At 41.0% G+C, this 25,310-nt stretch overlaps 1 protein-coding gene across 1 annotated transcript; it reads right to left on the reverse strand.

Annotated features, from left to right (window-relative positions):
* Positions 1 to 319: 319 nt before the first annotated feature.
* Positions 320 to 10,212, reverse strand: LOC124270592 (visual pigment-like receptor peropsin). The gene is made up of 4 exons (XM_046705606.1): positions 10,188 to 10,212; positions 8,999 to 9,095; positions 7,539 to 7,758; positions 320 to 583 (listed from the first exon to the last, which is right to left on the reverse strand). Exons 1-4 carry the CDS (start codon positions 10,210 to 10,212, stop codon positions 320 to 322), a joined length of 606 nt encoding a protein of 201 aa, XP_046561562.1.
* Positions 10,213 to 25,310: the final 15,098 nt, after the last annotated feature.

The raw sequence follows: 25,310 nt of genomic DNA on the forward strand, positions 1-25,310 counted from the left end.
CATGCCTAAAAAACCTTTCAAGCTTTCATGTAAGTGAGTGTTTTGGTCGTCTTTAGCATTATTCCAGCAACAACGCAGCCGGGGACACCAGCAATGGGCTTCACATATTATATATTTTTGGGAATAGAACCCATGTTTTCGGCGTTACGTCCGAACGCGCTTACCACAAGGCTACTTCAACGCCCCTAGCTTTCATGTACAAACATGTACAAACAGTGTGCATACGACAACACATGTATTGAAAGAAAGTAACAGGTATCATCATGATAATATGGTGAATATATAACAATGAATATATAAAATGTCCACGGTTTTCAGATCACGTAAGGTTGTGTATCTGAATTGCTTCATGGTCCCTGTATGTGAACACGCACTTGAACATCTTCTTGATGGCCAGCATATAGCGTCTGTTCATGGTGATGTACACAACGGGGTTGTACACCGTGGACGTCTTTGCACACAGGGCGGTAATTGTCGATAGCAGAGGAGTCACATTGTATGGGGAGTCAAATAAGGCATACAAGTGAAGGAAGGCATAGGGAGACCATCCAACCACGAACAGCATCACCACTATAACCCCCATCTGAAACAAAAGAAACTGTATTAAATACGTATCCATGAATACACATACATAGAGAATCTCAACCAAGTGTCTTATGATAACCATTATATCAATACGAGTTGATAAAGTTACAAATATATGAGGCTTGCCGAGGATATTTTAACTTTTATCAACGAGTGTTGACATATTTGATATCAGAAGATACGAGGGTGAGATTCTATTTATCATCCAAAATCACTCTTCATTAATTTTCAATGAAAATGTACATCTCTGAACACGGTACTGCCATTAGACTTGCAGTGCAGTGATGACATAGCATTGTGACGTCATAGCATTGTCAGGACATTGTACAAAATCTACTGTCAAAACGATATCTCCTAGGAGATATCGTTTGATCTCACACAAGCGATATCTCCTGTGGAACACAGTTTTGGATGATAAAATGCTGTTCAAACATCTCCAACCACTACCACCTTCGGAGCCTATTGAACAGAAATACGCATATTGTCAAAATAAACTTTCCATTGTAAATACACTTTGCTTCAGAGGATGTTTGGTCATAACTGATGCATACCTCAGAATATTCGTCAGTATACCTCAGAATATTCTGTGAAAATGCAATGAGGATATGTTTCCCCGGAAGCGCAATAGTGCAGTGGTAAGGCGTCTGCCTATCACGCTTAAGGTCCGGGTTCGATCTCCGATGGAGGCACCTAGATTCGGGTCCCGAGATGGGCACATTTGCGTGGTATCCTTGGACAAGATACCTAAATACACATTGTTTCCAGATGTAAAATGGGTACCCGTGAGGGTGTGCTGGCAATGTGAGTGTTTAATTCATTGCGCCTAACAGCAGCATGGATGTATGATCCCCAGGGAGTTGAAAAAGTAGTTGGAAAGTACGATAGTGTCCTATGACCGGGGATAGTAATGTACGTAGCGCCGTGAGCAGGCAATGTACCTGGATATGAGCGCCATTTAAGCGGACTATTGCTATTATTACTATTAATAACTACATGTGAATGACTTCAAGAGACGCGATGGCAGTACTTCCGTCACACCAATGACTGTCAACATGTCAAGGTGAAATATCTACAGTCCGTTTGAGTCAGAAACGGACCGATGAATTGCAAATTTTATCATTGTACAAAACTGCCACATAAATATAAATAGTACACATGTTTATCATTTACTAATACCCAACAGGTTTCTTATATTTGAACATTTTCCGGACTCCACCAAAACAGTTGATTAAGAAACTATCATCATTGAAAACGCAAAAGTTGTTATCTGTCGCGGCGGGTGAAACCGCAGAAACGGAACAGCCACTATCTCGTCGTGCACGGGATACACATGCCTGATGAAAAATGAAGTTGAATGCTGACGTGAGACAGTTGATGATTAAAGTGTATGATTCTTTCCGTGCTGAAGCCGAAAGGGGCAAACCATTTTATGCCATTAATAAATTCCGTAAGCGGGCAGCAAAAGCTTTCATTGGTCCGTTTCTGACTCAAACGGACTGTAATGGGGCTTGGACTGCAGATGCGTAACCTATGAGCACAGGCATTGCCTCATAAAAAACCCAGATAGATCATTGCAGTTAAACGTGTATATCAGAACCTGGTAAAGTGACGACATAAAGTCTCACCGTCCGATCCATCAAAACCATCCAGAGCATACTTTCTGGCTACCAATTACAGCCACTCATAGTCGTTTGGGGAACGACTATATTACATAGTACTTTTCGTGTTATTCGCATTATTCACCCTTCACATCAATTCTTATCAAAATAGCACACTCTATTTCCCCCTATCCAACTGCATACGCCATCTTTAAATGTCACATAATACAAAAACCAAGGAAGATTACAATGATCCAGTAAACACCGTCGCAGGTCTTTTTCAGGAACTCATAGATAGATCACCATGGCAACCGCCGGCTCCCGGGGGTGGTACCTCGACATGCACATGGCGTCTTTACGGGGAACAGCAAGACCATTAAGTGACATTCCGTGCGTCGAGAAGAAAATAATTTCTTACTATGCCGTTTTAAAAGGCTATTTTTATATTTATCCTTTTAAATAACGTCCTGCTTTGTGGCAATATGAATCATTATATCAAGTAGGTGGATATAGTAACCAATGAGAATGAATTCGATATATTGTAGAAAATGATGCATGTTAAGGAAATTTACAAATTTCCTTATTAATCACATTTACAGATCAAAATACATTAATGTAGTAAAGAGCGTCCGGGTGATCCTGGCACAGTCTGGGTTCAAGAGCAGGTAAAGGTCCTTGCCACCTTTACAAACAGCCCAGAGAGTCAGTGGGACTTCCCCAGGAACCGCTGCCTTGTCGAACCCACTGAGAACTTGTTTCATAATTGTAGTTTTCCAGGACGTCCTTTACAGATATATCGGTAGTAGCATGTGTGACATGTACGTCAGAACCACAAGCATGGCGATCGTTGCTTAAGATAATGTGTATGTGCCAACTCTGGACATCAGCGGACATGGTGTTTAACGGTCTCATTAAATTCATTCAATAATGCACATGATGCCAAATCACACTTTGACGGTTCCAAGTGGGAAGTGACAGGCCCTGAGCAGCCACGAGTAATCATTCTGTTTCACTTTTCAGGCCAGCGCTCGTCCGGAATGCCCTCCTTCACTATTTATTATTTACAAATAAAAATAAATAAATACAACAAAGATGGTTCTGGTGATACTGGGACAGTCAGGGTGGTTATGGTTCTCATCAGCCCACGGTTCCTGCGCCCTGAACACGCACCCGAGGCAGAAAATGAGACTTATCGCTGGAAGTGCGGCCTGGTCGGACGCACCAAGTTCTGCAGACGTATTTCATTACCAAGAGTGTCAGTAGGGATGTGTTCCTGGCGTCCAAACTGGGTTCCCATTGTCAGTCAACAAATTGGAACCAAGAACAATGTAGGGTCAGACAACTTGGTAGTAGGGGCGCAAGCGTGACATTTCGTAAGCGATGCTTTTATCGCACCGGAACAATTCACCGGAGTTATTCGAGAGGGTCATGGTTATTGACTTGGATATGTCGGAGGCTGTACACGGGCCTTTTCCAAAGAAGTACAATACCGTGATGACATATTCTTTGTCGTACTTTGGATGTTCATCTAAGTCAAAACCACAAGCACGATGAGATCGAAAGCGATCGAGCCACGCCATCACATTGCTTCAGACACTGTGTTTGTGCCGATACACTGACAAGGGATTATTACTATTTTTCCGCCATTATTTTGTGAAGAACCAGTCACCATATGCTCTCAAAATAATTATCGAGATACTAATTATCCTAAATCAAATTTATAATCCACAAATATGTCAAGACTCTAAGCTCAAGGCATAGGGGCAGGCAATTCAAAATTTATTGATTCAGGTTGACTTTCAGCCGCAACTATCGAAACTAATCGTCCAAATGTGGCATACAGTAGCGGACCCAGAACCCATCAATTTCGGCCCTACGTCGCGGAATGGTACCGCTTGGAATCAACAAATGATGGAAGGCATCTTATGTTAGCAGTTGTTTATCAGAGCTAACCTTTTGAGGCTTCGGAAGAGCGAAAGACAATGGAGTAACAGCCTATTCCTTTGGTAACTGTTTCTTCTCGAACGACTTATGAAGTGGCGACACTTCTACCTCTCGCCTGTGTTCCGACAATCCCCTCTTGTGTCTTCAGTGTGTATCTGGGATACTTTCAAGTGCTAAACACCTATATTCAGGGTCAGTAATACTGTTATTTAAAACGACTGTAAAAAACCTGGTGTGTCAATATAAAGGCTATGATCACTCGTTGACGTCTAATTGTGGTCTTATAGCTCAAACGCCTACGGACAGAAAACTTATAACTTCATTCGTGCATTAAAACATATTTTGATGTTTTGTTCCTGTTCAGATCTTCCAATGACAGTCAGAGGTGACTCTCATTTTAGTCTCTGCTGATGCTTGTCTGTTGAAATCCATGCATACATCCTATACGTAAGTTCTACACGTCATACGTTAAGTATTAAGTATTAAACATCGATATCAAACACAAAGCACATTTTCCCTGTTGACTATTGTTGGTTAGAATTGATTCTCAGTTGTTGTATTTAATAAATTTCAAGCAGTTAGGATACGCGGAGAAGCGGCACATACACGTAGCATTCACCCCCATCGAACAATCACCGCCGACCCTGGTTATAAGCGGTTGGACAATGATGCGATTCCAGTTATGACAATATCTTGCAGATCAAGAGCAGACGAACATGTTTCCAACAGGGACACCGATGACTTCATTTCATTCATTATTCATGTTGGTCCGTGTAGTTCATGCAGAACAAGAGACGGAAATAACATTTCTAATAGAGGCTATAATCCAAAGTACAAAAGTCCAAAGTCTTTTGTAATGCCAATGAAACATACAATGTCTTTCCTCAGCTCTTGAGATTCTTAAAAGACACACAAAACTTTGAGTGACCACTGTCTTATGTTTCTGGGATCCTTTATCTTCTTATGAACCATTCCAATAGACGTGCGACCTACAGTGTTCCTGGAGCACTATGTCGCTGCTGGTATTTCTAATATCCCTTCTATGCATATATCCAATTTAGTCTGTAGTTTCCACTTGCAGGTCATATTCAGTGCACACACTCAAATTCAATTCCTTTTCTTGGCGTCATATTCCATCCCCTTTCCGAAACATGATCCGCTTATGTCTCCCTCGTCTTGATTATAATCAACTTTGCTTCATCAGCCGTGCAGGTAGATTTCGCCAAAGATACCGCCAATGTCATATGGAACTTTCCAAAGTAATCTCACATGCCATAAACATAACTGAAACAATGTTAAATGGCTTAACCCTGTGAATACTCTCGGGTAACATTTCCCAGATTCTGTTTGTTCAACGACACATCTGACATAGATCAGGTTGCAAACCTTGCGTTACCCGTCCCGTTGGCGAGACAGTCAGTCAATGGCCCAATCTGCAATCTATGTTTATGAAAAGGGCGTTCTAATTTGGAAAACATTTGACCTTTTATGTGAATATAATATACTCTCCCAAAAAAGAAACGCATATAGGAATTTCAACTGTATTTTTATGTTTATTTTGAAACATCATGTAGGCTTTATGAGTAAATGCACACTGGGAATGCAGACATATCCGTCTTTGGCACCAACTCGAGGAAAGTCAGTTTGAGTGTCACATGGAGACGTGTGGTGGCGCTGAAGTCAATACCTCGTGTGACCACCGTGGGCATCCAGACTGCAGAGCATCGCCTCGGCATCGAACGAATAAGTCTCAGAAACTCGTGTTGCCCAATCGCAGCCCACTCTGCCTGTAGTGCCTGTGCGAGTTGCTGAAGTGTCTGGGGCTGAGAATTACGGCGTCGTACCCGTCTGTCCAGGGCATCCCACAGATGTTCGATCGGGTTTAAGTCCGGTGATCTTGAGGGCCAGGGGAGCACATTGATGTTGTGGTTCTGGAGGAAGTCTCTAGTGTGACGTGCTGTGTGGGGCCTGGCATTGTCCTGTTGAAACAACTCCCTCTGGCGATCAATGATTGGAAGGAGGTGTGGGCGTAGGATTTCTTCACAGTACCGTTGAGCTGTCAGGTTGCCCTGGATCATCACCAAATCACCTCTCCTACGGCAGGTGCCCCACCCACACACACACACACACATCATAACACTTCCCCAGCCGAATCTGTCCATCTGGGGAACGCAAGCGTCGGCGAAACGTTCACGTCGACGTCTGTACACCCGCATTCTTCCATCGCGTCGTTCCAATAGAAATCGTGATCATCACTGAACCAGATTCTACGCCAATTCGGTAGGTTCCAGGCCTGAACGTTGGTGCACCATTGAACTCGATGTCGACGATGTTGTTGTCGAAGCACAGGGCCAAAATAAGGTCTTCTGGCACGTAAACCAGCCTCTCTCAACCTGTTCCTGACGGTCTGTGCAGAAAGCCTCCTCAATCCGGGTATTTGTCGAGCGGTACTGGTCGCCGTAGGTGTTCGATGACGCAGGTGATGTACCCGGATGTAGCGATCCTGCGCCGCAGTGGTCGCTCGAGGTCGCCCACTACGAGGGGCATCTGCTACCGAATTCTGCCGGCGATATCTCTCCCCGAGCCGTGAAATGGTGCTTTGGTGAACATTCATGCGTCGGGCAACTGCACGTTGAGACTGGCCAGCTTCAAGCAAACCAATGGCGATATGACGGTTGGCTTCACTTAGACGTGGCATTTTGCGTTCGTCAACAATATTCCAAATACAGTGAATAATCGACAGACAGCGATCAACCTTTTATACCCATCATTGAGACTATCTGATCCCCAACTTTCACGTGCATTCCATGTGAATTGTGTATTCTGTGACACTACAGGCCGAAATTGAAAATCATGCTGTTAAATACGGGTATTTTACGGATGGTGCGTTTTGTTGTGATGTTTCAAAACATAAACACCAAAGGACTCATAAACAGAGCAAAACCTTTTGTAAAATGAAATCGTTTTAATTCATTGCTACATGAAATTGCTATTTTCATGATGCGTTTCTTTTTTGGGCGAGTATATGTTAAAATCAAAACCGGATCTTTTATTTCCAGACCCAGTGCTTCGTTTATGTAATCACGTATATTTCTTACTGCAAAGAGAATCAGCATTCGCTCGTCATGTACACAGAGTTGAGTGTATTGTGGTTAAAACGTTCTTTCGTGAAGAAAAATGCCAAGCTTCCCATTTGGTAACGGTTTGCGTAGCTCATATCTAGTGCCCATTTGTGGTGTCCCCCGTCGTGATATTGCTGGAATATTGCTAAAAGCGGCGTAAAACTAAACTCAATCACTCACTCATATCTAGTATCCCTACCGTAGTATTACTGGATTATTGCACCAAAGCGACGGATAAACACACTCAAGAACTCTAAAAACACGGAAAAAAGCGGTATCATTTCGTTACCTTTGTTGTCTGTTTTTCATTTGTCCATTCGACGTTCTCCTGTGCCCCACCCTCCCCGATGGCACGCATGACTCTGAGGGTGTGGACGTAGGCCAGGCCGATGACCACGAGGGGGAACGCAAAGCAGACCAAGAATATCATGATGACGTAAGAGATGAAACCAGCATCTCGTTCCCGGAGATCAATCAGACACGCAATGTTCGACGGTTCTAAGGCATATCTGAAACATGCAGAATCTCATCATACATGTGACGCCACTCAAGTAATCTCCACATAATGCATCGGGACGAAGGGTTCTAGTTCCATGACTATATCCAGCTTTTATCACCAAAACCTCTTACAAAGACACAGAGTAACTGCCTATTTCTAGGTATGATTACCACACATGATATTTTTCACATATTGTGATCTGTATAGATGTCAGACAACAAGGCATTGTTTCTCCTTTGATATTAAGCATCACATCCAGGTAAACAGAGCACCTATTGGAGTTCGTGGGCTTCCCTCACTTTTGATACTTGTGTGCCAGATATTTGAATATTTAAAACAATTGTCGCTTTTTAATTACTTGATATTAAGGAATTCTCCCAATCCATGAATTATGTTTTATGATACCTAAACCAACAATATGTCCACGTCAGCAGGAACAGAAAGCGAGATCGTTAGAAATACTAACTTTATGTATGGAACACAGAACTATCCTCTGCACTTGACTGTATTGACTTATGCATCATTTGACATTCTTTGTAGCTGCTGCTGTTATTCTTATTGCTCATGGATGAGGTTTGGGGTCAGTGACGTTCTTGAAGTTCGAACATGAAGTGTGAGGTGAGGTGAGGTGAGGTGAGGTGAGGTGAAATGGGGTTTAACGTTAAAGATTATTTCGCTCATATGACGACGTGCATGCGTGTGGATGCTTGTACTAGCCCAGTCCTAAGCTGGCTTTATAGTGTTAGCTCCGCGCCGACCAGTCCTTGTTGTACCCATTAATGCCAGACAGGGACCAACAAATACCATATTTTCACGTCTTTTGGTATGACGCGGCCGGGAATCGGACCCGCGACATTCTGTTCTCCAGAACATGCAAGGACAAATATTATATTGATTATCGTGATTTTGTTCCATGCAGACAATATACATACACCTACCTGTGTTTTCTAATTCAAGGAGATAAGATATGGTAACTAGGGTAACATTTAAATATGAACCGTTAAATACAAAAGTCATGTTCAGAAGTATATCACGTGGAGTGATACAACTCGACATTCTAAACACGAGCTAATTAGGACCGGACCATACAACTTATTAGTCAGCGTCATAAAATACGGAAATCTTCGCAGATATTATCGTTGTGTGTGAGTAGTTTCACACAAACCTAATGAAATCCCTCCTTGATGTGTAGTCTCAACTCATGTCCAACCAATGTCATGCAAAGGTCAAGTTAGGATTAGGATACATACCGACTCCAGCCAAGTAGAGGCATTGCTGCCCAGAAGAGGGCATTAACCCATACCGCCACCGTAAGCCATATATAATGTCGACGTGTGATCTCTAGATCTGAAACAAAAAAACATAGAATCACATTACAACTTGGAAATTATGTGTCTCTAGTTGCTGCATGCTTGCTGGTAATCATCTTACTGGAGTTCTTAAACCAATATACTGCATATGGTTCAGATACAGGGTGCGTAGAAATGGAGATTTATTGTTGCCATTTCAGTCTAATAAACTATATAGTTTGATGGATGAAAGGCCTTGGTCTTGCATGTCCGAAGGTGGATATTACGAAACCAGCGGCGTAGTAATTATACGACGTTTGGCAATTCAGTTAATACCGCGTTTATACAAACGTTATAACGTAGAGTAACGCTTCTCTGTCTGACGTTGGGCATTCAGGGAAAACAAGGACCAGACTTGGAGTCAGTGTAATTTGTTTGCGTGCAATATGGATAATTAATCAGCGGTATCTCAGTGGGCCAAAAACGGAGAACTGGTTGAAGTGCGAACCGCTCCCTCCCTCCCGCCCACACACGTTGTTATATAAGTGCTATAATCTTGAGTGTCACTTAAAACACACACACACCAGCACACACCCACACACCCACGAGTCCACCTCTTCAGAGTGAGTGAGTGAGTTTGGTTTAACGCCGCTGTTAGCAATAATCCAGCAATATCACGGCGGGGGTACACCAGAAATAGGCTTCACACATTATTCCCATGTGGGGAAGCGTACCCGGGCCTTCGGCGTGTCCAGCGAACACTTTAACCACACACACACACACACACACACACACACACACACACACACACACACACACACACACACACACACACACACACACACACACACACACACACACACACACACACACACACACACACACACACACACACACACACACACACACACACACACACACACACACACACACACACACACACACACACACACACACACACACACACACACACCTGTTTCGGAAAATGGGACACGCTAATTATTTCGTAAACTTAGCAACATTATCCTTTCTCAATAATTACTTAAGAGTAAACTAAAAGAGTTCGTTTAATATCTTCAGTTTATTTGTACAAATGATCCTTCAACATCAAAACTTGTGAATTACAGAATGCAATAATAACAAGCCTTACTCTCCTGCTGGGTATTAAGAGGCATGTTAACCCAACTGATTTATTGTTATTGGTTTCATCAAAGCTATACTTGTCGTATGAGGTCACTGAATAAATGTGGTGTTCCGATGCGTTGACTTATTTACATGGCTCTCAGTTAACACAGTCGGATGTTTAGTCTTCTTGAGATGCTGTTTATACGACATTTTTATCAAATAAAAAAAGAGAAAACAGTTCACGTGCCCGATAGTGCTAACTTTCTCAACATGCATCATTCTTATATCTCCTACATGATTTAAAGGTATCCTGACAGAGAGATCGAAATACTTGAATTCTTTCATTTGTTGACCGTGATTTTCCTGCTATTTGGATGTGAAATGACTCAACATTGAAACATGCATCAGTTCTAAGTAGTGGGAACAATTCTTAGTCACGTTCGTATGAAATTGATGAGAGAACAAACACACTTCAATATCAAACTCCAGAAAATAACAGATCTCCATTTTCCATTGAGCGTAAACGGCAAAACAGCCATTGGAATTTAAGAATAGATAATTTAAACGTCACTGATAACACCGGGTGTTCGTGTAAAGGATGAGCATTACCTGCCATTAATACCTGCCATTCACACAATCTGACAACCTGCTTATAATATAATGTATATTTCATATATATTTCCTTTACGCTTCAAAGGATTTCGTAGGAATTCGGGGTTCGAATCGGTTCCCAGTAACCTGCCATGGACACTTGGTGCCTTGGTTCATGGCCTGAATCAAACTCCGACGCCTAGGGATGCTGTGCATAATGTCAATCACGGGTTTATCTGGTCCGTTATTTACTTCATTATTTACAGACCGCGGTCGTATGTCCGAATATTGCCAAGTGCAACACACAACGAAAGAAAGGAACATGTATACATGTATAAGTCAGTGCGATATGTTACCGTGACCTAATATTTTCACAACAGTCCGAGTCACAATATGGCTGAAATATTGCCGATGTGACTATAAATTTTAACTCACTCACTCACAACAGTCCGTGGTTAGAAATGTATTTATCCTCATTCATTTTAAAAAATCCCAAATTACGGTACCTGGAGAGTTGGGGATCATCATACACGATATGGACCGACTACTCTCAACGAACCTGGCGCTGCGCTGCGGGAAGAATGGGATCGAAGTTGGGACGCTTGACTAGGAATATGTCTTGTGGAATTCGGTATTGTGTTGAGAATAGAAGCGGATTCACGCGATATTAAGGAGTTTGACTTTTCGTGGTAATTGAAGTGATGGACAGTAGAGCGCTTTGGCCAATCATCTAACACTATTTATGGTCATCTGACGTTCAACGACTAATGCAAATCTTAGTGTGATGCCCCTGTTGCACTCTTAAACTATCTCCTACTATAATGATATACTCTTGTAACAATGATAATAATGATGTAGTGCATGATGAGTAACAGTGGATGAAGTCCACGACCTCTGTATAATATAATAGATTGCCTATTGCACAGTTAGGAATACCTTCTGGCAATGAATCGTTGTCGGTGGTTATATGGAAATCTCCAGTGGAAATAGGAGAGGTAGCTTAAGCTATTTCATGCAAACCTTTATTATTGGAAATTACTGCTAGAAAGGAATGGTAAAATTGTCAACCTGAAATCTGACCCTACGCTAATAGCATAATTTGCACTTATTGATATGAGCTTGATATCACCCCAGGTTTTATCTTTGTTCTCACTGGGAATAATATGCGTGATGCTGGTTTTCCAGAAATGTCAGAAGGTAGACTGTATTGCCGTTTCCCAATGGAAGACATTCGTTGTGACCGTAGACTCGTAGCTATACGGTTCCTTTAGCAGTTTGCGAGCAATATCACGGCGGGGGACACCAGAAATGGACTTCACACTTTGTACCCATGTGGGAAACCGGTCTTCGGCGTGACAAGCGAACACTTTAACAACCAGCCTACCCCACCGCCCCGGGTGACAGTAGAAAGGGACGGTATTAACTATACAAAGAACCTTACAATCAACGTCAATAACACAATTTTATCGAACAACAACGATTCATAATATTGAAATTAATGGTGTAATGTGAATGTTACGCTATGCTATGTACATGTGTAGCTGTAATTAAAAGGCAGGTTATTCATAATCATTGGACCACTGTGTTTCGCAGTACACAACACAATTTGTAAGAAAGTTTGAAACGAGGTGATTTCCATGTTGGAGCGCAAGGCGTCAATCCGAAACGAAGATTAAATAGAATAATGAGTAGCAACAATAGCTAAGGGACCCTCTTTGTAATGTCAGTGGACATCAGTCAAGCATTTTGTCACTGTCTAGAAACATGTATTTTGTCTAGAATACCGATGGAAGCTGACAAGATATCCTTGTTTACTAATACGTATTCAGACCGTGATGACCAGGTAGGTCAGATTCGTTTGTTGTTTACCACCGCACCCAGCAGTATTCCAGCTATATGGCGGTGGTCTGTAAATAATCAGCATCGTGAGGATCAATCTACTAAATTGGGATACGATGACATGTGTCAACCAAGTCAGCAAGTCTGACCACCCGATTTGGTTGTTCGCCTCTTACGACAAGCATGGGTTGCTGAAGACCAATTCTAACCCTGGATCTTCACGGGTCTAAGCCGGTGATACACAGATCCAACCGAATGCCTGCAATCGCCGCTTTTTGGGGTTTTCTTTATAATAGGTAAATCGAGCATCAGAAACTAAGCTTACGGTCGATTCTGCAATATTCAGGTATACAATGAGACAACTCGAACTCGTACAAAACCAATCTGGAAGGCGACTGTCGACTGTCTTTATAGAACTTTGTATTCATAATTATGCTGCAATTAGCAATTTCTGGACATTTGTATTCTAAAACAACACTCACATAAGAACTTGCTGGGACAGTCTGAACATAAAACTGCCCCGTTAATAGTGTGTCAACGATTATTCGTTTATAGATTGCACCTTCGAATGGTCAACAACCCTGGATGAAATATGAAATACGGAGTGGTACAATGTTACTGTAATATGACTGATTTCCCTCGAGGAACAGTTTAGCTGCAATCTTGATTAATTTTCTTATGAAAAAGCGAGTACGTCAACCAGGTGAAATACCAGTCGGAACATCACTGCAGTTATATTACTGGCTGTCAGCTTGTCATGGGAAGAGTGCCGAAGGTGACACAAGAAGCAAACAGTTATTATTTTTGAGCAGCACATGACTCCACCAAGGGCCATTGTCAAAGGGAGTCTGGGATTCCGTCACAGGATAAGCAGATGACCACAACAACATCAATGAGCCATCCCGCCATCAACATAATGCCCGATGATCGCCACTGCCGTTCGAATTCCATTATCTAACTGATTACCTCACACGTACTTTCTGTCCGTGGTGTCAAACGACTGAAACTCAAATGGTTGGAACGTGTGTAACCTTTACCATTTAAAGCCAGCCTGTACTGACGCCAGTCGTAAACTGTCTGGAACAGAAGCAATGAAAAGCTTATATTATCACATTATTTCCTCAACAGTCCATCCTAGAACCTATTTAGGAACAAATTTGTAGGAATATATTTGTCCAAAACGGTTTATGTCGCTATCTGACAATATATAGGTTAGCACACACGGTTTTATGCTGCTGTACTACTTTGAGCCAGAATGTATGTATCGTAACCTTTCAACTTGCAATTCGAGAACAATGTTAGGAATTACGATGTCATTCCAGATAAATGTTAGGCATTATAATGGCAGAGAATGCTGATCCATTGTCAACGTAAGGTGAGCAGATTTCACGTCTCTAGCGATCGTGTTAGTCCAGCTTAATCGTTCCGTGAAGCACTAAAACATGGCCTAACTGCTAAAGTGTGTCATTAGCACTTAAATCAATGTATCTTCTCTAACTCGCTCGATGCATTGTAGGTGTTTTCGAACTTGAATCGGTAGTTGAGGGGTTCACGAAACCTTAATTATATCAACAAGCGTTCATCAAATGTATTCTCAAATGACTTCCTGTGAATGATGATGGGCAGTATCCACGCCAATCCAGTCATCAATATCAAACTTGTATTAAACATTTTCCTGTTTTAATTGCTTTTATTTTCAAGTTTCTACGTACATGACCGCCAGCAAGCACATGTACCTTGCTAAAAAATGTGCTAATAGATCATTCTTGTATTGCATGCTTATGGCTTACATGTTTAAATGCATCTTCATAGGTCAGTATTTAATTAAATGTTTATGCATCAAGTGTTTATGTACATATGGATTAATTCATATCGTAACCGTCCATTGCAACCAGAAATGAACAAAATGTTTGAAGTGTTAGTGACTTTTGGTTTTCTTGTGGAAACAATGTTGAAAAATATATGTAACGATGTCCCAATTGCCGTTTAAAAGTACAGAATTGTCGAAAGAGGTCAATTGACATCAGCCGTGACGTTGTGTCTAGTGTTGCGTGCTTCCAACCTTTAAATGCTGAATAATATACAGTTTTCTGCATCCTGTTTGTCAGTGTCTGGTCTTAATCACTGGCCAGGGACAACGAAGAAATAAAAAAATGATAGCAAGCCAAACGGGGATGTCACCTTTCAAATAACAAACCTTCCCTACACGCCAAGCACTGTGTACGCCAGAGCAAACAGTGTTCACAATTGATATCTCTCGGTGAAATATACATATAACCTATTTCAGCCCAAATGGTCCTGTATTGACTGACTGTTATGATCAGTCCGCTTGCACTCGCTTCAGCGATGTGAAACAACGATGTGAAATGGAATCCCAGGTGTTCTCTCTTTGCAAAGTGGTATCTAATAGGTATAAAGAGGTACATAAATAGTGCTTACAGGTCTCATTGGTGTCCACAACCAACAACGTGTTCTCTGTTGTGTTGATAACACCTGGTGTCACCCAAACCCAATTTCATATAACTGATTCACATTTGTTAGATACTTTGAGGGAATATTGCGTTTTTTCACTTATTCTTTCCTTATAACAATGTTAACACTAACCTTAATCCAATTATATATTTTCTTCCCATTTCAAATAAAAATAAGCAGGCATTGACGTTAAAGTTCATGAATCAAATGTTTTAGCTGTATTTCGTATCTCAGCCCATAATCACAGTCCCAACGTTGTAATGTCTGAACCTCCACAGAACCTGAGTTTCTAGTTATGGATAAGCATTTCCTTTTTACGGATAATTGAAATCCAAAGTGATTCTAATTTTTAAAAGAGACAATTATGATTCTTCTAATGCACTCATCCTGAAATCAGTTTGGTATTTGTTACACGTACATACATCAACACGAACATAAGGACTGAACTGTAAGTACGTAAATGACAACAGGCAGGTCTCTGTTATTATAAGCATATGTTAAATTGATCAACGTGATCAAAACATGATCCATTGATATGGAAATAATTGTATTTGTTTACATATAAATTTAAATGTAACTTGTTTTTAAAGAAAAGAATTTACAAACAAATATGTCAATAGATTTCTGTTTGACTTAACACTGCAATGTAAGTTCCAAACTCATATATGATACCAGTATCAAATATATCACCATACAAAACATCTTTCGTTTTGTTTCATTTCAGCCCACCATCAAACACATTTGTACAGTTACTTTTGCCTGACATTGAATGTTTCTTGGTTTGGTTATATATAATGACATTTACATTTTAAATTAGGATTCTTTCCTCATATGGACATATTAGTGTTTTACGATTACACGTAGCACACATATGCTACGTATAAATGGGTTTTATACTCATGTCTTTCTGTATACACCCGTGAAGGTCCGGGTTAGAATGAACCTTCAGTAACCCATGCTTGTCGTAAGAGGCCACTAACGGGATCGGGTGGTCAGGCTCGCTGGCTTGGTTGACACACGTCATCGGTTCCCAATTGCGCATGCTGTTGATCACTGCACTGTCTGGTCCAGACTCGATTATTTACAGACCGCCGCCATGTAGTTGGAATATTGCTGAGTGCGGCGTAAAACTAAACTCACTCACTTACATTACTCACTCACTCACTCATTCCACTAATAATACTCAATGATGGCGACATGGAATAACATGGTTATATTACTACATGAATCAGGATGAATGCGTATTTATCAAACCATGAATGTGTGATGTGTAATCGTGTGCGTAGAAACACCTTTAGCAGGGTTGGCACTATTAAGTAGAAACTCTGGAAACTGATGGGTCAATGGGATCCTGTTAACTGACTGCTTGCCCCCTGTCGCGGATAAGGGATCGTTGTTGATCTTTTACTGAGTGATGTGAATGGATCAGACATGAAACGCCGCTGGAATAACCCACTTAATGAAGAAAAGCGGCAAAAGGGGTTATGCGCATAATAAAGTTTCACAGAGAATACTTGACACCCAGTCAGACCAGCAAAACCAAGGCTAGACATTTATTCCAGATAAGTGATCCAAGTTGTCCACATGAGCACTTGCATGTTCTGCCAAAGAATACAACTGGCATGTGGACTGATGAAATACCAAATTGCGAATGACCACAAATCCTGAGAGAAAAACCTAATCTTATTATATCAAAACTACAGTACAAGTCTGTTTTACACGTTTACATGAAATCAATACTAATTTCTGCTGAAACACGTAATGAATAATTGCTGCGTCACACGTACCCACAGCGTCTACAGCAACTACACAACACGTCATGCTCTTGTTTGTTTTCTGTTTAACGCCGCACTCAGCAATATTCCAGCTATATGGCGGCGGTCTGTAAATCATCGATCTCTGGGATACGATGACATGTATCACCCAAGTCAGCGAGCCTGACCACCAGATCCCATTTGTTGCTGTAGACCAATTCTAACTCGGATTTTCACGTGTCACACCACACATGTACGTGGCGACATTATTATATATCTAAGTAAACAGTTGCGTGTAGCAAACTTGGGTGAGTGAGTGAGTTTACCATCTTCTTCATAGTGAAATCTGTGCTTAAAATATACAGAAGATTCAATGTTTGGCTTCATTGCTTTTGTGCCAAAGTCTATATGTATGTGTAGTTAAGAAGCATTTGCTATCTCATGTTTTGTCGCTACTTTGATAATATATTCATAAGATTCAGTAGTTGGTTTCATTGACCTTTTCGCCAATGTCTACAAGTATGTATATTCAGGTATCCTTTCATTACCCCATGCTTGTTGTGTCACTACTTTGATAATATATTGATAACATTCAGTACTTTAATTCAATGTTTTGTACCATTGTCCATATGTATGTACATTTATATAATATGGCATTGCTCCCGGCTCTGTGGTTACTATGACAACATATTCATGACATTCATTGGTCAATGCTTCAAAGAATTTGAGCAGTAACAATTTCCAGACACAACCAAGGTCATGGTAGATTGAATACAGAAATGAGGCGGATGGCACATACTGGAAATAGTAACTGTTGATAGATAAAAACAATGTTGTTGTTGGTCATTGTAAGAGATTAAAACAATTTCCAAACACCTCCAAGGAAATTAATGTTCAACTCATATGATCTTCACATTTGTATTGACAAATTTACAACATCTATTTACAAAACCCAGTGACGATCCGGGTTAGAATCGGTCTTCAGCAGCCCTGGCGACTAACGGGATCTGGTGGTCAGGCTCGCTGACTTGGGTGACACATGTCATCGTATCCCAATTGCGTAGATCGATGCTCATGCTGTTGATTATTTACGATTATTTACAGACCGCCGCCATATAGCTGGAATATTGATGTGTGTGGCGTTAAACAACAACCGAACCAAACCCAACTATTTGCAAAATAACTCTAAGTTTTATTCACAGACTGACTGACTGAGTTTGGGGTTTACGCCGCTTTTAGCAATATTCCAGCAACATCAAGGCTGGGGACACCAGAAATGGGCTTCACTCATGTGGGGATTCGAACCCGGGTCTTCGGCGTGACGAGCCAACGCTTTAACCATTAGGCTACCCCACCGCCCCTATTCACAGAATGTTCATATATGTACACAATACACCGTTAGTTATTTAATCCGTTCTATTTGTTATCTTATCACTCACGCATGCACTCAACTGAACAACATCGTCTATAACAAACATGCTTATGAGAAGTAACCCAAACATTTAACTTAATGAGAATAATCCATTGGGATGATTAGAAAACTGTGAAATCATTCAATGTTCTGTGAAACGTATGTACAAGGTTGTCAGTACAATTAAAGCACAACATGTTGTTTACAACAAGGTGTATACAATGTTCATACAATGTTAATACTACTTTAGTAAATGCAAGAAAGACACTCGCAGTAAATGGAATAACATTGTTATATTACTACATGAATCGAAATATGCAACCTAATTTTCAGATGTACTGTAGATGACCTCGTCTTAACAATGCTGTGGGCATGCTTGCATTGAACGTATGCTAAAAGGGAACAGTAAGGGGTTCCGGCTATACTATTAGTGCGTGCCATTACCTAATTACATAGAAACTGCCCGGGAACAACAACTAAAAGCCATACATTTTACGGAGAGAACGGAGCGATAAGTTTCTTCCTAATTCAATGTGTAATTAGGGTAATTACAATGCCCCGTGTACACCTGTCAACCCAGTGTTGTGAACGATCGGGCCTTCATAAGGATCATTGACAATTGCATTCTATTTTAAGAAACAAATATTTATCAGCGAGCTATCTGATTTCTGCATGTATCGGACCACCGTATGTTCTAACGACATTATGTCGCATCTATCACACTTCCGGAGCGGTACAGCCTAAAATCAGGTCTTTAATGTCAAGGAAAAGCGTTATACGTCAGACGAAACCGAAATATTTTCTTTTCATACGAAATGTGACGTATTGCTGACGACAAGGGTGAATAAGGCGTTTTCATTGCATCGGGTATACTGAGTTTTGGTTTTTACGCCGCTTTTAGCACTATTCCAGCAACATCACGGCGGGGGACACCAGAAATGGGCTACACACATTGTACCCATGTGGGGATTCGAACCCCGGGTCTTCGGCGTGACTAGCCAACGCTTTAACCACTAGGCTACCCCACCGCCCTGATATTATAACTGTTGTTAAACATGAATATTAAGCTATTTGAAAACAATACTATTGATTATACGTCGTGCTCTAGAATTAAACAAGTTGTCATCCATATATACTTGTTCTATCTGATTATACGAGTATAATAAACATGGGGACTGATTTCTTCTCATGGTATATACCCTCTATAGTTAAGGGTGAATTTGGACCTCTAATTAACAGGTGTGTCTGAACCATAAACATCATCTAAAGGAGTTTAGAAACATCGGAAATACAGATAAGCCAACATCCTGAAATCCCATACGAGAAAAGACGACTTTGGCATGGATAACCAGAATCAGGCAATCCTGACTAGAACGTTGGACACACATTGTCCAAGTTAACATATGGCACTGTTCGGCATATATGCCACAATTGTATGCCATGTGCCTACATGTATATGTACGCTGGTTCATACATATTGATATTGTTTTCAATACGGGAAACTGTATGCATCCCATTTCGAGTAAACCCTTTTCTAACATTTCTTGTTGTCAGACTATTATTGTGTCGAATACTGCAGCAACAACACATATGGAATTCGACATCTTAAGTTAGAGGAGAATTATTTCATTCTCAAACATTTCTTTCCCGACGATACCAATATGTTTTGTTTTGCAACACCTTCAGCAGGCATTCAAACAGCATCAGAGGATGCATCATATAATTCAGACTGTCTGCGACATCATTGAACGTCAATGCTACTTGGTGACCTCGTCTTTTCACGTGCTTTCCATGTAACGAAACCACAATTACCTCCTCTAAAGTAGAGAGTGTACGTTAGTATCATATTATACTCCTTGCATCAAACATGCTTGTTCCCGGTTTGAAAGGAAACTTTGAGGCAAACGTCAGATAAAAGAAGGATAGTATTGGAAGTAGGTATATTGGGTTCTGATGCAGTAATATAATCCTGCTTGCGCGTTTGATATACAAAGGGTGCGCTGACTGAATTTGAAGAAGAATCGATATCTATTTATTTGAGAGCAGGTTCAAAAGGCTAGATATCGTTTCGTCTTCGGATCATCCCTGAAAATCTATATCCCAAAATACAGCCTGTCTCCTCATCTTGAATCCTTCCCGTTTCTCGTCCTTTTTGTACACACTTCATCTAGCTCTACAACACCAAACATCTGACAAATATGTTGCAAACGCTGATAGGTGAAATAGAAAGAAAAGCAACAGCACCATCTCTATATTGATAAGAAATCACTGTTGAAAACAGAATCGATTGTACAATACATATATCATGAGTATGCGCTTATGAGTCACTATTGAATAGCGCTTCACCGGTGGTTCTCGTCATAAACACATGCAAGAGCGTGTCAAGTGTCTACTTTAAACCATGGGAACGTGTGGTAGAAATTAAAAGAATACTCACATTGATGATATCGACATGTGAGGAAATATCTGTCTATACTGATAGCTGCCAAGCTCCCTATACTTGCTATGCCGAAGAACATTCCATTGAAGGCATACCACTGACATCCAATATAGCCAAGCATCCACCTGCAATGATGTAAAGTGAAGCTCGGGATTATCATAAACAATATCGTTGATGATGTCAGCTGCTGATTATTCTGAAATTCGTGTTAAACATATGTCATACTATCAATTACGTTTAACATTTACATAAAATTATTTCTTTTCTAAATGTCATATTATACTCTTAATGAATAATGTCTTAATAAAATATATCAAATTTATGTCTAAATATTCATCGCTGTATTACCCACAAAAGTATTGCCCATCTGGTACAATCGCTTTCTTAAGTGAGCGGACGTGAGACAGGTTTCACGTCGATTTTGACAGTGTTTAGTAATGTGACGGAGTGTATTTAATTTGGGATGAAAACCTAAAGTGTTAAAGGTCATGTTTAACCTGTATTTGTGAAACCACAACCTCCGGTTTGGTACAGTGAAACCGGGATTCGAACCCAATATCAGTGGAACCTGTGCAGCCAGAAAACACCAGACAACAAGGTGTGCACCTCATATAAATCCTGACCAGGCATCAAATGACTTAAAGGGAAGAGTGTTTGCCATGAATTAGTCATGCCATTCAGCATATCATGAAATATATACACTCCAATCGAAGCAATATATGATAGACCCTATTGACATGCATGACAGTGTAAAAGTATTAAGTGTATTATAAAGGCATTGTACATGCACACAATTTTAAAATGTATATAGAATAGAATTTATTTAAACAAACAGTCAGTTCGAATGAAAAGATGCCTAATTTCACATTCAATCATTGATCTTGAAAAGCATCCCGTCGAATACTTTTCTTATCAGACCGATTTACAGACTCACCTTTCTCTGAGAATAGACCATACCATAAAGGGAAATCCAAACACATTTATTCCAAGATCAGCTATAGCTAGATTCAACAAAAGGGCATTCACTCTTGTCCGTAGAGCCTTAAATCTTATGAAGAGAGCCAAGATGATGGTATTCCCTATGGTACCACCTGTTCCTGAAAATCAAGAAGAAAGCTTTTAGGGAAGATGTTATAAGAAGCTAAGTATTAGCAATATACTAAGCAAAGTGTGAGCAATGTATGGAATAGTAGTTGGCAGTAGCCTAACCAGTTGTCTTTACATCGAAATCGTTATTTAGTCTGGATAATTATCGTGGCGAAGAAACACAATTTCGGATTTATTTGATTATTGACAAAGCGAGTGAGTATGGTTTTACGCCGCTTTTAGCAATATTCCAGCTCTATCGCGGCGGGGACACCAGAAATGGGCACTAGATATGAGCTACGCAAACCGTTACCAAATGGGAAGCTTGGCATTTTTCTTCACGAAAGAACGTTTTAAGCACAATCCACATTGTACACATTGTGGGAAATCGAACCCTGGTCTTTGGCATTAACCACTAGGCTACCCCACCGCCTCAATTATTGACAATGAAAACTCAATTGATTTTAAAGACATTCTTTTTGAATATATAGGTACTATTGCACAAAGCTCCAATGTGGTTGCTCATAAATGAAGAGAACTTCCATTTTCCATTATTGTGTGTGGTTTGATGCTTGGATGGGGGGAGTTGTGTGTGCATGTACATCAAGTTGCTGTCCACTTCCTTTCATTTTAACACAAATACATATGAACATTGTTGGGGTCAATGTCACCGTAATGTACATGCCTGCAAGGCATACATTTCAAACTTTCAAACTGGCAAATTACGGGTAGCGGAACTTGATACTTGTCGTGGGGCCGCATTATTTAGCGTCCATGCCTCAGAGATCAATCGATATCTCCAATTAGCGCATGGGGAATAACGTACACGTATTGGCGTGTTTGCATTATCGATCACGCTTCACTTCCTTTCACTGATTTTATGTTTTAACCATATAAGTGTCACATAACGTGTTAAGGCTTTAAGGAACATTACATTGACAATAAACTGGAAACGTATATCGCTGATAGTGTTTCAAAGTTGAAACAATGAAGGAAACAATGAAATGTGAGATGTAATATAAGTGAGTGAGTTAGTTTGGTTTTACGCTGCTTTTTGCAATATTCAAACAACATCACGGCGGGGGACACCAGAAATGCGCTTCACACATTGTACCCATGTGGGGCATCGAACCCGGGCTTTCGGTGTGACGAGCGAACCTTTAGCCACTAGGCTACCCCACCGCCCCCTGTAATATGAGATGATCAAGTCAAGGTATGTACATAAAAGGCAAACAGAACTTTCTCCAACTGTCTGGATCAGACTACACTGGAATGTTCCGGAAAAGACCTACAGTCTTGTCTCCCAGCCTAAAGTTAGTTACCAACACACCGCAGCCCTTTACCGAGTCTTACCAGATGCATTGTAATACAAATACAAGACTGTTCTATAATGTCCACAAACACTGATCCATTGTATAGACAACGCTGCCCCTTACCGAGTCTTACCAGATGCAATGTAATACAAATACAAGACTGTTCCATAATGTCCACAAACATTGATACATTCTATAGATTTGTGACGCCTTTTAATTGAACAGCTAAATGAAACAAATCCTAAAATTGCCATTATTCTTCATACTGATCAGTTTTCATTTTGGATAAGAGAATGTGAAGTTGTCTGGAATGGCGAATGGTGGTCTTGAGTTGGTGTTTAGTGTTGTGCTTTGTTGTTGACCGTCAAACATTGTATAGTATAAACGTATTTTACTTATATCACATCATGTTGTTTAGTATAAACGTATTGGTCCTGGTATATGTGGACTATTTTAGACCGAGTTGACTAATTTTGAAGAGGAGCCAACTAACATTTTTGTGAGGTTAAAATCAGTTTGGAGTGTTCTCGATTGTTATATGGGTACAGAAGTAGCAACCACTAATGTCTGATTTCAATGACACAGCAAACAGTTTTAGAGTCATCAATGAGCCAGAAATATACTGAGTCAAAAAAGAAACTTCACAAAATGTAATTTGAAAAATAATGAATAATTTTTCTCTGATGATACATCTATGTATCCGAAATGGGATCCCTATCTTTCGACTCTAGAAAGACGTAAGTAAAACCCACTCAAACCCATCCATTCGTCGTGCAAATGACGTTAGTGCTTCTTATGCACGTGTCTGCATTGGCCTCAAGAATTGAAAAAACACTTTTAAACCACAGTTCTAACGGTACTTGAAATGCCACGATTGTCAAATGTGCAACGTGAACGTGCCGTTGGCATGTTGCAAGCGGGAAGATCAGTTATTGACGTCGCAAGAGCAATGGGATGCAGCCGTCGTACTGTGTATGACTTGCGAGGTCGTCTACAACAAACTGGCACCACTTCTGATCGCCCAAGGTCGGGTCGTCCACGTGTGACGTCACGAGCAGAAGACCGTCAAATCGTCCTACGTCACCTACGTGACAGATTTCTGCCGGCTACACGAACAGGGCTGAGATGTTTAGAGGTCGACTGTCCTCACAGACCATTCGAAATCGGTTGCGGGCTGCCAATCTCCATTCTCGACGTCCATATCGTGGGCCAATATTGACACCGTTTCATCACGTCAACGTCTGCTGTGGGCCCAACGTCACCTCCGATGGACCCAGAGAGACTGGAATCGAGTCGTCTTTAGCGATGAATCCAGGTTTACCCTCAGAATGGCGGACGGCAGGCATAGAGTCTGGAGACGACGTCGTGAACGGTATGCCGAAAGTTGTGTACAGGAGGTCGACAGATTCGGGGGCGGAAGTTGCATGTTGTGGGGTGCTTTCTGTGGGAACAACCGTTCCCGACTTCTGGTCATCCGTGGAAACCTCACAGCTGCTGCTTACCGCGACCAGGTGCTCACCCCTGAACTCGTTCCTTTCATGGCGGCTCATGGCCCAGGTCTACAGTTCTAGCATGATAATGCTCGGCCGCATACCGCGATGTTGACACGACATTTCCTTCAAAACGCTGGAATCAACGTCATGGACTAGCCATCGAGGTCCCCTGACCTTAATCCAATAGAGCACGTTTGGGATGCACTTGGAAGAAGGCTTCGTGGTCTTAGGAACCAACCTCAGAATTTGCAGGAACTTGGCGCTGCCTTGCAAGAGCAATGGCGCAGAATCCCCAACCACGTGTTCACAAGCATCAGGCAGTCGATGAGGAGACGGTGTTTGGCAGTGGTGAATGCGCGGGGCGGCCATACACGATATTGAACTGAGAAATTTCGCATTTTTATTCTTGTGACTTGACATTCTGTATACCCATGTTTTGGAACGGCGGTGTAGCCTAATGGAACTGATTATGGCACTGTCAGTGTATCGAGTACATCACACAGATCTCAGCAATGAAATAATAACAATTTAACCATCTTACCATCTCTTTCATCGTTCTTTTTATAGTGCTCTGAAGAAAGAATGTGAAGTTTCTTTTTTGACTCAGTATAGTTTTTCGCCTAATTACAGGGGGAAGTCTTCGCCAGTCCGTAAATATAGCTTCGAGTTTGTTGTTTTTCCACTTGAGTTAGTCTACGAAAGTATCTAATTAATATAGTGAACGAACTGAATCGTAACGAGTGTGTTTT

This window comes from Haliotis rubra, unplaced genomic scaffold (genome assembly GCF_003918875.1).
Source record: "Haliotis rubra isolate DU_JTF1 unplaced genomic scaffold, ASM391887v1 Scf153, whole genome shotgun sequence".
In the NCBI taxonomy this organism is placed as follows: domain Eukaryota; kingdom Metazoa; phylum Mollusca; class Gastropoda; order Lepetellida; family Haliotidae; genus Haliotis; species Haliotis rubra.